At 37.6% G+C, this 17,264-nt stretch overlaps 1 protein-coding gene across 2 annotated transcripts in view; it reads left to right on the top strand.

The window, feature by feature from the left end:
* The window catches only part of LOC127419986 (ensconsin-like), a 67,930-nt gene that overhangs the window by 34,536 nt on the left and 16,130 nt on the right, over nt 1-17,264 (top strand). The window contains exons 5-11 of one of the 2 annotated variants that reach the window (XM_051661868.1): nt 678-792; nt 1,980-2,078; nt 4,655-4,765; nt 5,059-5,160; nt 7,523-7,639; nt 14,258-14,439; nt 14,955-15,097. In XM_051661868.1, coding sequence (XP_051517828.1) covers nt 678-792; nt 1,980-2,078; nt 4,655-4,765; nt 5,059-5,160; nt 7,523-7,639; nt 14,258-14,439; nt 14,955-15,097 — 869 coding nt within the window. The remainder of the gene's footprint in view (nt 1-677; nt 793-1,979; nt 2,079-4,654; nt 4,766-5,058; nt 5,161-7,522; nt 7,640-14,257; nt 14,440-14,954; nt 15,098-17,264) is intronic. The other variant, XM_051661869.1, reaches the window with a different exon arrangement.

Raw genomic sequence — 17,264 nt, 5'->3', positions numbered from 1 at the left:
TCCTTGTTACCTGTCTGATTATTAGTTGATTGTTCCCACCTGTTCTTCCTTGTTATCTCCTTGTTTTCTTTCCTATTTAACCCCATTGTGTTTTTTGTCTTGTGCCAGTTCGTTGTGGATTTTTTCCCCCCTGTTAGGTGTCTGCCTGTCGAGTCCTGTCCTGTTTGTTTGTCTGTCTGTTCCAGCCCAGCCCAGCCCGTCATCTTGTTTGTCGCCCTGGACTGTGTTTTTTTTTTTTCCCCCTCGGGTAGTTTTTGTTTGTTTTTGTTATATTTTTCGAACAATAAAAGCCCTTTGAGTCCTGCCATTTCCTCAACAAAACTTGACACATTGATACGCTGCATAACAAAAGTTGAACTTAACAGAGCATCTTAAAAACGCAACAGCCAAACCATCTATCGACGTAAACTAGCTATTAAAAAAAAATAGCACAGGTGGAATATAAAAAAGCATCATGTTTACACTGCGTGCACAGATGTTTTGTTTATTTTTTTGTGGTTTATTGTCCCACGTGCAGTGCTTACACCTCTTGCCCTTTCTGACCTTGAAAAAACCTCAGTCTGTGCTGGAGTTTGACCTGTTCTTCCAGCTTGTGCAAAAGTTTATTGTTCTTAGGCATACAACTATTGGACCACAGAGAAAGTGTTGCTCATCTATTTGGATTGTGTGTTTTTCAGGCTCGGTATGAAGCCGTTATCAGAAGGACTATGGAGAGGAGTCAGAAAGCCAGGCCGAAATCGAACCGCTGGAGCTGGGGTGGAACACTCCCTGCTAGCACCTCACACAACAGTGGTAAAGACTTTTACAGTCATTGTCCCTTTGTTTTATTGGTTTGTTTCAATACAAGCACACTTTAGTGTGGTTTGCATGTTTTAAAGATGTTTTTTTTTTTTTTTATTAATAATCATTGTACTTAGGCATTGAAACAAATGTACTATTCTTCTGACATAACCATGTCAATGTATGTGTGGAAAAATAATAACCAATAGGGGTGGGTAAAAATATAGATTTTCAGATGCATCGCGCTATTCATTTGAATGATCTCTATATCGTTTCTTAAATCCCATGATCGATCTTTTACTCTACGCGCAACCCTCTACTACAATGAGAGGAAATCGTTCGCATTTGCAACCAAATTTCGTGCTATGCGACTAAAATGTATATTGGCAACTGGCTGGTAAATGTTTTGATTTCACTTACCATTAATTGTGTAGTATATTGGTGGAGTATTCGGCAGCGAGATCCTTTCACTGAGTGTTGAGAGTAAAAGTTGTTCCGTGTAATGTGTGTGTGTGTGTCCAAAGACGAGATCCACGCAACCCATTTGTCATTGAATAATGTATAATTAACAGCCTTAGCTGGGAGAGAATTTCTTTCATATGTAAACAAAGGGGACATTTTAACTGAAATATACCCATATGAATCTATATCAAATCGAATCAGAATCGAATCGAGAGCTTTTGAATCATAATTGAGTCGAATTGGGAAATCTGTACCAATACCCAGCCCTAATAACCAGTAATTTCACAGCCTGCTTTACATGATCTAGTACCGCCTTCCAAAATTTGCCATGAATATTCAGTTTTACATTGAAATATGCCCAGTTAAAGGCATTGTGAATGCCATTTTATGTTGTCTTTAAAGTCCTAATATTTATTTCGTAATGGTGTGCATCTGTCTGGGATGTGTTTTAACCCTTTCATTTGCAGTTATGGTGTGTGTGTGTGTGTGTGTGTGTGTGTGTGTGTGTGTGTGTGTGCTTGAGTGTACGTAAGGGTGGTATTATTAATTTAATTTAAAAACATTTGCTGTACAGCATCTCGCTTCTTTTTTGCATACATATGCTGACTCAGAGCTGTGAGCTCACAGCACATTACCTTTGTTTCCCTTTATATTCTCCTCCAATATATCTCTCTTTCTCTCTGTATGGTTCTTTATCTCTGTCCTTCTCTCTTTCTTTCCCTGCTTCTCTCTCTCAGGTTTTGATGAGTCTGCTCTCTTTCCGTTGGATCTAGCTGGGCTGGAGCACTGTCATGGTGTTTTCAGCTTGGCCCGTCAGCAGAAGCTTTGCTCTAAATGTGAATATGACACTTAGTGTAGAGCAGCATTAGCTAGAGCTCGTAGCATCAGTCTGTAGTTCTTTTAACTAGTAGTTTTCTGTGAATTTCACCACGTTGACCTGGAGAAATAAACATGAAAAAACTGCTCGATCAATAGCATGTTATATCTGACTTGTATTTTTTATTTTATTTATTTTTTGTATAGAGAGACAAACTCATACCCTAGTAACAGGCTGTAGTTTCTGTTTTAAAGGTTTTTTTTTTTTTTTTTCACTTTTGAAATGTTTTACTTTTGTCCCTGAAAATAACTTTCTTGCACAAATTTTTTTTTTAACATGACCAATTCTGTCCTCTCTCTGACCCTTGGAATTCGTATTTTCTATTTTTATTTATTTTATTTTTTATTTTTTTGGCTCCCGTTTCTGTAAGACTTCTATATGTAAATAAGCTCTGTTATGATTTGCTAAACCCTTGCATGAAAATTGCATATAATATATACTGTAGATACCTCAAATAATCGGATCTTTCTCTGCTGGTGTTTAGAAATAATATTGTCTATCCTACATCTGCTTAATACTTCACTGTGATTGGAAGTTGTTGAATAGACATCATTGACATTGATGTGTAAATATGGGTGTGATCATATGTTAATAAGCTCATAGCTGTGACATATTTCTGAACAACCTGTTTTTGCAGCTTAGTTTTAATATATGGTCTGTTGGGATGTTTGTGTTTCCATAGTACATATAACTCTTATTTCAAAAGAGCAAGAAACATTTTTTCCCATAATATGACCCTTTAAAGTAGTCATTGGTGATGTTAGGTCACTTAAAGTGGCATACTGAAGATGTATACCATAACAGATGTTTTGTGAGCTTTAACATGTCTGTGTGTTTGTCCATCCTGGAACACACAAATGGAAGACAGATTGAGCATTAAGCAGATAAGGGTGCTGCCATCCTTAGTAGTCATTAGATTTAGCACTTTTCCTCAGAACTAACTTAAAAATTGGCCCCAGCTAGCTGCGACAGGTAAGCACACTATAGAAAAGGCCACTGTAAAGCCTCTTACCCCATCATCCCTGCTTTCAAACTTTCTATAGTCCTTTCTTCTACTGGTCGACCGATATATCGCCGAGGCCATCTGAGACATGTAAATGACCATTCACAGTTTTGTTGTTAGTGCCATCGTGTTACTACAATAATAGACCAGTGTGCAACACAGTCTCATTTAAATGGTACCGCGACAGACGCGTGTGAACTCATGATGTTTGAAGTGCTCGGGTGTTTCATTCTCTCTCTCTCTCCTCAAGCATGTCCTGTAACTGCTAACTGTCATGTCTAATAATACAAAGGCAAACATCAGTAAAACTTCTATCACATATCGTCTGCAAATATGCGGATATCTCATTTAAACAGATTTAATTAACAAACCTCACGAAACTCGTGCAAATCCGCTGTGTGGAGCACTCATACACTCACTGAGCACTTTATTAGGAACACCTGTACACCTACATATTCATGTGATTATCTAATCATCCAATCATGTGGCATCAGTGCAGTACATACATTCATGCAGATACGGGTCAGGAGCTTCAGTTAATGTTCACATCAACCATCAGGATGGGGGGGGAAAATGTGATCTTGGTGATTTTAACCGTGGCATGATTGTTTGTGCCAGACGGGCTGGTTTGAGTATTTCTGTAACTGCTGATCTCCTGGGATTTTTAGAGTTTACTCAGAATGGAGACAAAAACAAAAAACATTGAGTGTACAATTGTAGTGAGCAAAATAACATGAATGCACAACACATCGAACCGTGAAGCGGACATACTGCAACTGCAGAAAACCACGCTGGGCAATTTATTAGGACCGTAGTGTTCCCAGTAAAGTGCTCAGTGAGTGTATATACCTCTGAAGCGCATATTATAATAGCTTGGTTCCAAACTGTGTCCCTCTGACTCACAAATGTTGTACAATGGTCTGTCAGTGACACTCCAAGCAGACGATCCAGGCAGAATAAACAAAGTTGAGGAAATGCGATTGCTAATGTGCACTTACCGTCCGTGCTGGACTACTTTGTGCACTGTTGTTATTTCCTTCTTCAATTCACAATTTATGTGAAAACAATTACTAAAATGGGAAGACTAAACGGAAAAAGTTATGTTAAAGTTTTGTGTGAAAGTTTGAGTAAATATAATGCTAAATAAAAGTTGGTAGCACTTTATTTTACAGTACTGTTCCACATTTATGTACTATATAATTACAACAACTATAGTAATTACAAGGTACTAAACCTAACCCTAGCCTTAACCCATATTAAGTACATGTATTTACCTTATACTAGTCCGTACTTTCTTGGGTAAGTACACTAAGTATACTGAAAGTACACGTACTGTAAAATAAAGTGCAACCTAAAAGTTAATACATTTTTAGCCAATTTATTTGTCATTTACTATTGTTTTAAATATCGACCACCTTGCTCTCTGGATATTGGCAACGGCCATTTTAAAACCCATATCGGCCGACATCTACTTTCTTCTGTTCACTTGATTTGTGCATCTGATGATGAATGTTGTGTCTGTTTATATGTAGATGCTGAGAGACGGTCTGTCTCCACCATGAATCTGTCCAAACATACTGATCCAGTCATTTCCAAACGTCTGTCCTTGTCCTCAGCCACCCTGCTTAATTCACCAGATAGAGGTAAACGCAAACACACATTTAATTCCTTAAATCTTCTTTTATACTTTTTTTTTTTTTTTTTTTTTGTTTGGGTCAAGGTGTGCACACACTATCACATAATGACTTGTATTGTGAAATAACTGTCTCGCAACCAGTTTGGATTTCACTTAACATGAATTTACGGGATTATACCATAAGGAAACTGCCCCTTCTCTGTGTTTTGATACTGACCATTTTTGTTGTTTTTGTGTTTGCTGTGTATGTGTATTTGCGTGTTGTTTAATATTTGTGTGTTGTTGTACTGTTGGTCCAAGCCTTAAAGAAGCAGACGTCTCTCTTGTCCACTTGCTTGATAAAAAAAACACAGTCCAAATCCCAAATCTCCAGAGAGAAGATCCCTCAGGACAAACAAGCAGGTGGATTTAATACATCCAGGAATCTTTGTTGATTCGTTTTATCCGGGGTCAAACATGTGCTTAACACAGAACTCTGCAGTCTGTGTTTCTATTCCAGTATTTGGGTCAATGACGTGATGCTCATTTTTATTTTCTGACCTATTAAGTTATTCAAAAATATAAATTATGCAATCCACATACTTGAATACACCTCTTATGATGAGTTTTTATATTTTTTCTGGGGCTTTAAGTCAAAAAAGTCCAGAGACAGTAAAAAAATCTCATTTAAAAACAAAAATTCTTGAAAAAAATAAAATACATTTTGGCTTATGTAGTTGGGAATAATTGTATTAATATTTCTTTAATAAAATAAGCAGTGAAACGATTTTGTTTTAAAACATTATTAATATTTAAAAAACTTTTGCCCACCAAATCAAAGTCAGGTGGCGTAACCAACGTGTAGGCAGCCATTCTGTTGTCATGTGACCAAAAAAAAAACATAAAACAGAGAGGACCCATTTTGACCCATATTACTGTTATATTTTTATTTTTTTATTTTTTTTTTTTTTTATTTTTTATCTGATATTTAGACATTTTTATGAAAAGGCACATGTTGTTCGGTCAAATTGAGTAACTTTAAATATTTTAAATATTACAAATATTACAAAAATATTTTGTATCTTTTTTTAAATGTATAGTCTAGTTTTGTACACTCATGGTGCAAGAGAAGTATTTTAATACCTTTTACTTGATGGTTACACCACTTGAGATTTTTCATTAAAGTCATTAAATTATTATAATTTTTTCGGGTAGAAAATGCTACTGTATAAATGTTTTTCAAAAATGTATGAAACCAACATGGACACAAAGATTACATTTCTACAAATTTGACATGTTTTAAATTAGATTTTTAAAAGATTTGTCAATGACCCATTTACACATATGGTGTGTTATAGTGTATTATGTAGCTGTGCGGTGTGCACTGTTAAGTGGTTTAAGTGTGTGTGCATGGGTGCATGCTTCATATTGGGAACTGTGCTGTCATTTGACTAGAAATTCCTAATAGGAATGTACTGATGTAGAAATTTTAGCCATCATTATTTGAATCTTCTAGCCAATAACTGATATGTTGGCCTGCATCATATACACTGATTAGCCAAAACATTATGACCATCTGCCTAATATGCCGTTGATTCTCCGTGTACCGCCAAAATACTGCCGACCCTTCTAGGCATGGACTCTACAGTACAAGACCCCTGAAGGCGTCCTGTGGTATCTGGCACCAAGACATTAGCAGCAGAGGCCAGGGCAACATCTTGAACTCTTCATTATGTTCCTCAAACCGTTCCCGCACAATGTTTACCATGTGGCAGGGCGCAATATCCTGCTGAAAGGGGCCACTGCCATCTATGTAAAGAGACCTTATCCAAAAAGAATGATTCGTGGCATTGATGGATTATTGTGACTGGACAGCTAATAATTAACGTCAGAGAAATGCAGCCTCTTATGATCGTTTACGTAAACCTGGATATATTAACACGATTCAACAATAGAGGTCACTGTTGCCCCAAACATTGCAAATGTTTAGTTCGATCCTTCTAATTAGTAATTTGTACTCATGACAGAAAATATCTCGCGATCCAGCAGACAATGATCCGTGACCCACTGTTGGGTCGTGACCCAGTGGTTGAGAAACCCTGATCTAATCTACCCAGACCTTGACATTTGGCCTTGTTGGGAGATGATCAGTGTTATTTGCTTCACCTGTGAGTGGTCAAAATGTTTTGACTCATTGGTGTACTTCGCTGCAATTTAGAATTGTTTTGAGTGAAATCAGCCACCAAAACACTTTAATATACAGTTGAAAAGTTGAATAATGGTTTAATACCTTCAAAATGATAGAGAGTATACTGTTTAAATTGGAAAATGTAAGCCTTGATATTGTCTGCTTCTGCTATTGGCCAATGATGACAGTTAAAAAATACATTTGGTCGACACTGATACGGTTTTGCATCCCTAATTGCTGTCATCTTTTTGCTAGTTTGCATGTTTTTTTTTTCCTACAGCAGGTGGCAACCATTTTGTGACTAATGCTGTTAACTAACCCTGTTTTTTTATTATTAGTTAATTTGACAAAACAAAAACAAAGCTTTAATGCCTGCCTCACAGTCACCAGCTAATGTCAATGGGTTAGCTCACTCTGGGCAGATAGAGGGTTAAAGTTGGTCAATGCATGTGATGCCATTTGTATGTGATAAGTGTTTATCTGTTGCACGTTGAAGCTACTTTGCTCAGCATTTATGTTCATTGATCTGAATGCATAAGTATTTTTAATTTTAATTACAGAATACAAGAGTAAATGCCTGTGTTTATGCCCGTCCAGGTATGCGTCGCATGCCTCTGACCCCATGGGAGAATATGATGGTCAGTCGACTACAGACACCAACACACTCCTATCTGGCCAGGAGTCGCAGCGCCATGTCTTTGTCTGGAGATGCAGGTAGAACACAAAAACAGCAAGACACAAACTAATACATAGCCCTGGATTCTCCTGTCATATGAGTTGAGTAAGGTTGTAGTGTGTTGAACCCTAACAGAATACTAGAACACTTCCCATATTTCAGATAATTCTGCTAGTATTAAAGATTACTCAGATAGGCCTGAGCAGTATTGGGGAGTGACTTACTAAAAGTAGCAACACTGCTAGCCTAATTATGTCTTTCACTAGCTCAGCGTTTTTCCAAGTAATACAAATAGCTTCCAGGAACAAGCTATTTTATTAAGTAGTTATATACCATATCAATATGTTACATCACAGTTTTTTTTTTTTTTTTTTGGACACACTGTGCACACACAGCCTTACAACCAAAAGAGCTGAGACAATAAGCAAATATTCTCAGCTAGAAGTCCACTCTTTGATTCATTTAAGTGAAGGAATGAATGAATGAACTAGTTAAAGAAAAAGATCATTTGAGTCATTACTTGTGTTCCCAGAACTCATGGTGCATCCTTTTAAATAAAACATTTTGTAGTAAAATAAATACTTAAATACTGTTAAAGTATACTTAAAAAGCAGTTAAATACTTAAGCAATATCACATGAGCAAGAGTGCAAGATGGCCCTACATCAGCACTGCTGTGATTCGGCTGCAGGCTCGAGGCCGCAGGCCGAGTGACATAGGTAATCACAGCAGTGCTGATTTAGGGCCATATAGCACGATTGCGAGTGTGATATTGCTTGTATACAACAGTTCAATGAACAAGTAAATTGCACTTCAGTACGGTCATAAAAACGCATTTGTGCTTGGAACTACTTTCTTACTTGGCGGATCAGAATCTGCCGTTGCTGGTTCAAACCAAATGATGCGTCCAAGCCTTTGTAAGTAATTCAAAAATGTCACTTCAGAAATAGTATCGGGGCTTATGCTGTTTCTTACAAGTTATTGGATAAACAAGTATGGATGTGTGTGTGAGAGAGAGCGAGAGAGAGAGAGACAGACAGACAGACAAGGAGCGTGTGTGATCACCTGTTGCCACACCCAAGCAGAGATGCTGTCAGCTTTCTGAAGATCAGCTTTCTCAGTGGTAAAATAGCCATTCAAGTGGGGTATTCCTATTCTATTTCGCGGTAGCCGGTGCGCAAGAGTCATTCACTATAGAAACCGCAATCTCCTCCACTATTTTGAACAGTATTTTCTCTCCAATGTGGAAACTCCGGTAAGAGGTAAGTGCCTTGAGTTCTGTAATCAATCAATCTGTTGTGTTGCTCAGCTGTGATGAGCCGTAATGCTGAAGTTGTTCGTTTAAAGCTATTTCCTAGCTTTAGTAGTGTAACAGCGATAACGGAGCGCTGTTGTATGTAAACAGTGGCTGACGCGGATTCACTTTACGTCACCAACTGTCTCATATTACACACAAAAATGATCTTTTGCCACCACCTGCTGGCTAACATATGTAATGTAAAAAAAAATAGATGTAAAAAGAGACACATAGCCTACAGTAGCTCAACACCTATGCACTGCTCTTACACTTTAGTTTAGAATGGCACGAACACAAGCGGAGTGATACACACAGTGAAGCGTTCGAGTGCTGATGGTGTCAGACCATCAGTGCTCATGGAACATCTCTCGTCCAATCAGATTCGAGGACCGGAACTAGCTGTTGTATATTAAAGCAATATCACACAAGCAAGAGTGCTGTATGGACCTATATCAGCATGGCTGTGATTCGGCTACAGATGCTGATATAGGGACATACAGGTGCATGATATAGGGAGTGTGATATTGCTTTTATACAACAGTTCAACAAACAAATAAATGAATAAAAACTGTCACACAAAAAAATGCACTTGTGCATGGAAATACTTTCTTATGCCATGGATCAGGATCTGCCATTGTTAGGTTGAAATATGTGTTCAAACCTCCATTACTAACTCAAAAATGTCACTTTAGAACTAGTATCGATGGCTTGGGCTGTGTCTAACAAGTTTTTGGAGAAACAAGGATGTGTTTTTGAGAGAAAGAGAGAAGAGTGATTGAGCAAGTGTGATTACCTACCTCTGTCGCGACTCCCAATCAGTTATAAAGCTGTTTAGCTCTATTCCTCAGCTGTAGTGTAGTGTTAGTCAGCTTGCTAAAGATAATGTAATTTTGGTCAAATACATCCTATTTTCTGTATAAAAATAGACATCCGAGTGGGGGTCCCCCCTGAATATTTCACATAGCCGGTTCGCAGTAGTCATTCACTATAAAAGCTATACTCTCCTCCGCCTTGTTTAATGTTTACGTCTCCACCTAAACGCACCCTATGTGTGAGTATGTGTTATTGGTCTGTCAATATTATCTCTCAGCTGTGATGAGACTTAATGCTGAAGCTGTTAGTTTAAATCTATTTCCCAGCTGTAGCGTAGTATTAATCCGATCGATCATGGGGAGACCATTCTGATGACTTCAAAGAAACCTGCTCGCTGACTGATATCTCTGACTCAAGGAACTTCAATTCAACTGACTCATAACACACAAAAATTGTCTTTTGTTGCCACCTGCTGGCTAAATTCTTCAATATTACAGGGATAAATGAAAAGACATCTGCGCTGCTTTTATGTGTTAGTTTAGAATGCCACAAACACAAGCGGAGTGTTACATACAGCAAAGCATCCCAGTGCTGATTGGAACGGCTCTCGTTCAATCATATTCTAAGACCGGAACTAACTGTTGTATAATGCTGTTTATCAGTATGCTTTAAATATTATTTTTAAATATTATTTGTTTTAAGTGTCATTTTGATGTCCCAGTTTGATGCGGTCACCCCAATTGAGAGTATCATTTTTTTTTGTGCCAGATAAATGCTACAGAAGTGCAGTTTGCTACTTTTTGTGAGTAATTCAATCTTTATACATTATCAAAAGAGTAGCTCAACTGTAATTTAACATTTTGCGACTCATAATAGTTACTTCCCAACAGTGGACGTGAGAACTGTCCACTAAAAATATCAGCTATGCTGTGATCTTTGTCTCTGTCTGTGGTAGATTATAAAAGCGAACATGTACTAAGAGAATGAGCAGGAAAAGACAGGAATGAGAGTATTGCTAAACTGTGAGAGCAGTTTTTGGCAAGACTCCTGCTCACAAACAAAACACCTCTTTCTGAAAGACTTATCTCTGCAACCAGGGTTACAGCTTTGCCCAGTCACTGCCCACTTAATCTTAAAAAATGTGTGTGCAAATGGAGCTGAGGATAATCTCTGATAATGGCTTGTGTGTATGTAATAACACGTGTGTTTCTTACTAATTGGTGTTGTGGGGTTTTTCTGGTTGGATATGCTGTCATTATTTCTAACTAATTCATTAGATTAAAGGCTTTTAACACGGGGAACAGAATCATCACTGACTGAAATGATTTAAATTAAAGTGAATGCACACAACTTTTCAGTTCCACATGTATCTCAGGCTATGTTCAGAATGGACTGCTGCGTACTTCACACCATGTACTTTATACTGCATATTTAAAAAAAATAGTATGTGAAACATTATGCAGTAGTGAAGTAAACATGAAATGTTTTAAATATATATATATATATATATATATTTGCCACCCACGGTTCAGGAAGCATTGGCACCGCGGTCAGTTCACCTCACGTTTAATGACGCATCTGGAGCACGAGCGTCAATAATGCGCTTTGATTAATGGCATTAATATGCCGTTATAGTAATACATTGATACATGATTAATCATTTACGCTGACAACACCCAGGGAAAGAGCCGCAGGTGAGCCGAAACTGCACATACTCCCTTCCATTTTAAAGCATGCACTCTAATTTGGACAGACATGAAACAATAACTAAAGCATTTGGGATGTTCATGTGTGATTTCCACGAATGATTAAAATACTCAAGCAACATTATCACAACATCCCTTCTAGTATGCATTCTGATAGCAAGGTTATTACTTCTATAGTGATGTACAGCTTCCGAATATTGCATATGTTGAGATGAGTTTGAAGTGCACTTTATGTTGATTCATGTAGCATATTAGTGCAGGTATTAAGTTAAAATGTTGATTTAGTAATGTTTAGAATTTTTTTTAGGACCATGAAGAAAATTAATCATGGTTTTACAATAGTAATATTGTAGTAACCATGACTGCTGTCACCATGGTTTTCTGAGCAGAAATCATGGTTTTGATACAATTTAACCGTGGTTTTATAACAGTAATACTGTATTTTCTATATAGTAACCATGATTTTACTATATATTGTAGCCATGACAGAAACAATGTTTATATGTGGTTACTATGATTTTACTGCAAATGCCATGGTTAAACTATGGTTACTGTTATAAAACAATGATTGTTATTTAAGGGCAAACCTGTTGAAGTGTTTACCAAATAGATTATTCTTTGGATTTGCCAGTTTTATATATATATATATATATATATATATATATATATATATATATATATATATATATATATATATATATATATATAAATTTTTTTAAAGCAAATATTGAACCGTACCGAAACTGTGACCCTAAAACCGTGATACAAACAGAACCGTGAGAAATTCGAACCATTACACACGTAATATATATATATATATATACACACACACACACACACATACAACGTACAGTTGTGCTCAAAAGTTTGCACCTGGCAGAAATTGTTACATTTTGGCATTGATTTTGAAAATATGTCTGATCATGGAAACAAAACTGTCTTTTATTTAAGGATAGTGATCATATGAAGCCATTTATTATCACATAGTTGTTTGGTTCCTTTTTAAATCATAATGATAACAGAAATCACCCAAATGGCCCTGATCAAAAGTTTACATACCCTTGAATGTTTGGCCTTGTTACAGACACAAGGTGGCACACACAGGTTTAAATGGCAATTAAATGTTAATTTCCCACACCTGTGGCTTTTTAAATTGCAATTAGTGTCTGTGTATAAATAGTCAATGAGTTTGTTAGCTCTCACGTGGATGCACTGAGCAAGCTAGATACTGAGCCATGGGGAGCAGAAAGAACTGTCAAAAGACCTGTGTAACAAGGTAATGGAACTTTATAAAGATGGAAAAGGATATAAAAAGATATCCAAAGCCTTGAAAATGCCAGTCAGTACTGTTCAATCACTTATTAAGAAGTGGAAAATTCAGGGATCTCTTGATACCAAGCCAAGGTCAGGTAGACCAAGAAAGATTTCAGCCACAACTGCCAGAAAGATTGTTCGGGATACAAAGAAAAACCCACAGGTAACCTCAGGAGAAATACAGGCTGCTCTGAAAAAAGACGGTGTGGTTGTTTCAAGGAGCACAATAAGACGATACTTGAACAAAAATTAGCTGCGTGGTCGAGTTGCCAGAAAGAAGCCTTTACTGTGCCAATGCCACAAATGACAACACCTTGACCCATCTCACAGCTAATTTGGTGTGACGAGACCAAAATAGAGCTTTATGGTCACAACCATAAGCGCTATGTTTGGAGAGGGGTCAACAAGGCCTATAGTGAAAAGAATACCATCTCCACTGTGAAGCATGGTGGTGGCTCACTGATGTTTTGGGGGTGTGTGAGCTCTAAAGGCAAGGGGAATCTTGTGAAAATTGATGGCAAGATGAATGCAGCATGTTATCAGAAAATACTGGCAGACAATTTGCATTCTTCTGCACAAAAGCTGTGCATGGGACGCACTTGGACTTTCCAGCAGGACAATGACCCTAAGTTGACCCTCCAGTGGTTACAGCAGAAAAAGGTGAAGGTTCTGGAGTGGCCATCACACTCTCCTGACCTTAATATCATCGAGCCACTATGGGGAGATCTCAAATGTGCGGTTCATGCAAGACGACCAAAGACTTTGCATGACCTGGAGGCATTTTGCCAAGACGAATGGGCAGCTATACCACCTGCAAGAATTTGGGGCCTCATAGACAACTATTACAAAAGACTGCACGCTGTCATTGATACTAAAAGGGGCAATACACAGTATTAAGAACTAAGGGTATGCAGACTTTTGAACAGGGGTCATTTCATTTTTTTCTTTGTTGCCATGTTTTGTTTTATGATTGTGCCATTCTGTTATAACCTACAGTTGAATATGAATCCCATAAGAAATAAAAGAAATGTGTTTTGCCTGCTCACTCGTGTTTTCTTTAAAAATGGTACATATATTACCAATTCTCCAAGGGTATGCAAACTTTTGAGCACAACTGTGTATGTGTGTGTTTGTATATATGTATATGTATATGTATATATATGTGTGTATTTTAAAAATCTTGGTTGATATTGCATTTAATTTGTGACATTGGAAATGGAAGTTACATACTGCAGAAATAGTTCTAGTAGTATACCATTCCGATCGTAGCCTAACCGTTTGTATGACAGATCAGATCAGTGACGATCCAGTAGTTGCCTGATTTATTTCTAATGCTTTATAGATACTAATACACACTTTCTTTTTCTTCTTTCACTGTTTCCGTCACTCACTCACTCACTCACTCACTGGCCCTTCCCCACCCCGTCTCTTCTTCCCACCTCCCTGTCGCTTCTCATTTCCATATTGAATACATGAATTATCTGTCAATACTCCCTGGTTGGTTGGTTAAACTTGACCATGGTACAGTGACCCCCATTTGTCCTCGCTCAGCCTCCTGTCACTCAATGACCTCGATGTCCTTCAAGTCCCTCCAGTGTCGCAACGCTGAGCGACCAATCAAAACGGGCCTTTATCTAGAGAGACCCTTCAGAACAGGGCATGTTCCTCAAGACACCAGCACTCACAGAAAGACCACCCAGAACATACTGGTAAGCCTAATTTGATATGTATTGTTTTAAACGTGAGTTTTTGTTTGTGCCCAATCATTTCAGGTCTGAAATTTATTTGATAGCTGCTACAGCAGTCATGCTGGACTTTTATACTGACACTTGTTTTTATAAAAACAAATGATTTTCGGTTACCATGTTTAGTTCACGTTCTTCAGTCTCTGTTTATGTGTGATTGTGTTAGGTGCTTATGTCATTAGAGACTTGTGTTTATAGCCCTGGAGCCACTGACCTGTATTAGATTCCATTAATCTGCCTCTCAGGGGCTGGTGCCGGCTCAACACCTGCCAGCTGTACCCAGCCCACTGCTTTTATCCTGCTAGAACCTCAACAGACCCTGGGTGCTTTACTTCAATTAAGAGCTAACACTAAAATTACCTCTTTACATAACACAAATTCAGTTTATTCAGATTCAGAGTTTAATGCGCTACATAGACATACTTTAACTTTTACAACTTTTACTGATATAAAGATGTATTTTGTGCCTCTTTCTGCAGGTTGACAGAAAGGATAAGGACTATGTGAGGAAGTCATGGAGCAATCTCTCATATCCCACTCCCAGTCTGACCCTGTTCACACCCAAGAGAGCTCCTTCACCTGTCAGTCATCGCAGCAGGGTCACAAATCCGTCCCCCAACAGGTTTGCACTCAGATGCACATGCTGTATTGTTTGTGATCTGCAGTTGATTCAAAATATGATATTAAATCTCATAACATGACATTTAAAATTTAAACAGAATATTCAGCAAATAATTTTGGATGGCATTTGATTTAATCCGTAACTGGATCGTGAAAAGTTAGGCAATGATATCTGCTCAATATTGATTTCCCTACCCACACAGCCTTCAGATTAGAACTGTCATTTCAGAGCGCAGAAACATTTGTCATATTTTGATGAAAAAAATATTGTGAAAAATAAAAAGATAATTTCAAAATATTGTGCACTGATAAATTGTGCCCAATAAGACCAGATACATTTATTTCACATTGTCTTTTAACAGAAGAATCCATGTGGATAAGTGTGCTTATTTATGTGAGAAAATGTATAGGCTAAAAACAGCAAAAATAATGTACTTGTAGTAATTGTACAAAATAATTGTAATTGTTTATATTGGTACATCATGAACTCTAATAAGTTGAGTTTACTCAAAACAATTGAGTAGTTCCCTCAAACAAGTGATTTGATTTGATTTAACTGACTAAAAGTGTCTCTCAGAACTTCAGGTTTTCAAGATTACCTAATTTGGTATTCACATAGTGTGAACTTATACATTTATGTATACTAGATGCAAGTAGACTTAACTCAGATTTGCTATTAAAAGATCACTGTTTCTACTTAATAATTTCAATTGAATTTGCTCAATTAATAAAATTAATGATTCTACAGTGACAAGAAAGATGTGAACCCTTTGGAATTAACTTTTTTGTTTGTTTTAATAAAAAATTTTTATTAATTGGTCATAAAATGTGATCTCATTTTCATCAAAGTTAAAAGTATAGTCAAACAAAATGTGCTTAAGCTAACAACGCAAACAATTATAATCTTTCATATTTTTTTTTGAACACATCCCATTACACATTCACAGTGCTGTGGAAAAAGAATGTAACCCTTGGATTCAGTAACTGGTTGATTCTCCTTTGGCAGCAATATCCTCAACCAGGCATTCTCGGTAGCTGCGGATTAGACCTGCACAACATTCAATTTTGGACCATTCTTCCTTACAGAACTGCTTCAGCTCAGCCATATTCTTAGGATGTCTGGTGTGAACGGCTCTCTTGAGGTCATTCCACAGCATCTCTATTGGGTTAAGGTCTGGGCTCTGACTGGGCCAGCACTCACAGAAAGACCATAGGGTGGATTTAATTTTTTTGAAGCCATTCTGTAGTGGATTTACTTCGATGTTTAGGGTCATTATCCTGCTGTATCATTCAACTTCTACTGAGCTTCAGCTGGCGCACAACCACCCTGACATTATCCTGTAGGATATCTTGATAAACTTGGGAAGTCATTTTTCCCTTGATGATGGCAAGTGGTCCAGGCCCCGAAGCAGCAAAGCAACCCCAAATGATGATGCTCCCTCCACTGTATTTCACTGTTGGGATGATGTTTTCATGTTGGTATGCGGTGCCCTTTTTACACCATATGTAGTTCTGCGTGTTCTTACAATTCAACCTTAGATTCATCAGTCCACAAAACATTTTCCCAGTAGCGTTGTGGAGTGTCAAGGTGGTCTTTGGCAAGCTTCAGGCACACGGCAATGTTTTTGTTGGAAAGCAGTGGACACCATGCCTGTTTAATGTTGTCTGTATAGTAGACTCATGAACAGAGATGTTAACCAGTTCCAATGATTCCCTCAAGTCTTTAGCTGTCACTCTAGAGTTCTTCATTGAGCATTCTGCAGTGTGCCCTTTAAGTCATCTTGGCTGGACAGCCACTTCTAAGGAGAGTAGCCACAGTACTGAGTCGTCTCCATGTATAGACAATTTGTCTAACTGTCGACAGATGAGGATCTAAGCTCTTCGAGATAACTTTGTAACCCTTTCCAGCTTTATGCAAAGAAACAATTGATCGTAGATCTTCTGAAATCTCTCTTTTGTGAGGCATGGTCCACGTCAGCAGATGCTTCTTGTGAATAGCAAACTCAAAATGTTTGAGTGCAAAGTCAAAGTAGCTCTAACCTACACCTCCAATCTCATTTCATTAATTGGATGCCAACTTCTCACTAATTAGCTTTTGTTGATGTCATTAGCCTAGGGGTTCACATTCTTTTTCCAATCTACATTGTGAATGTTTGAATGATGTATTC

The sequence above is a fragment of the Myxocyprinus asiaticus genome, chromosome 29, assembly GCF_019703515.2.
Source record: "Myxocyprinus asiaticus isolate MX2 ecotype Aquarium Trade chromosome 29, UBuf_Myxa_2, whole genome shotgun sequence".
NCBI lineage: Eukaryota > Metazoa > Chordata > Actinopteri > Cypriniformes > Catostomidae > Myxocyprinus > Myxocyprinus asiaticus.
This window is presented reverse-complemented; position numbering and strand designations above follow the sequence as displayed.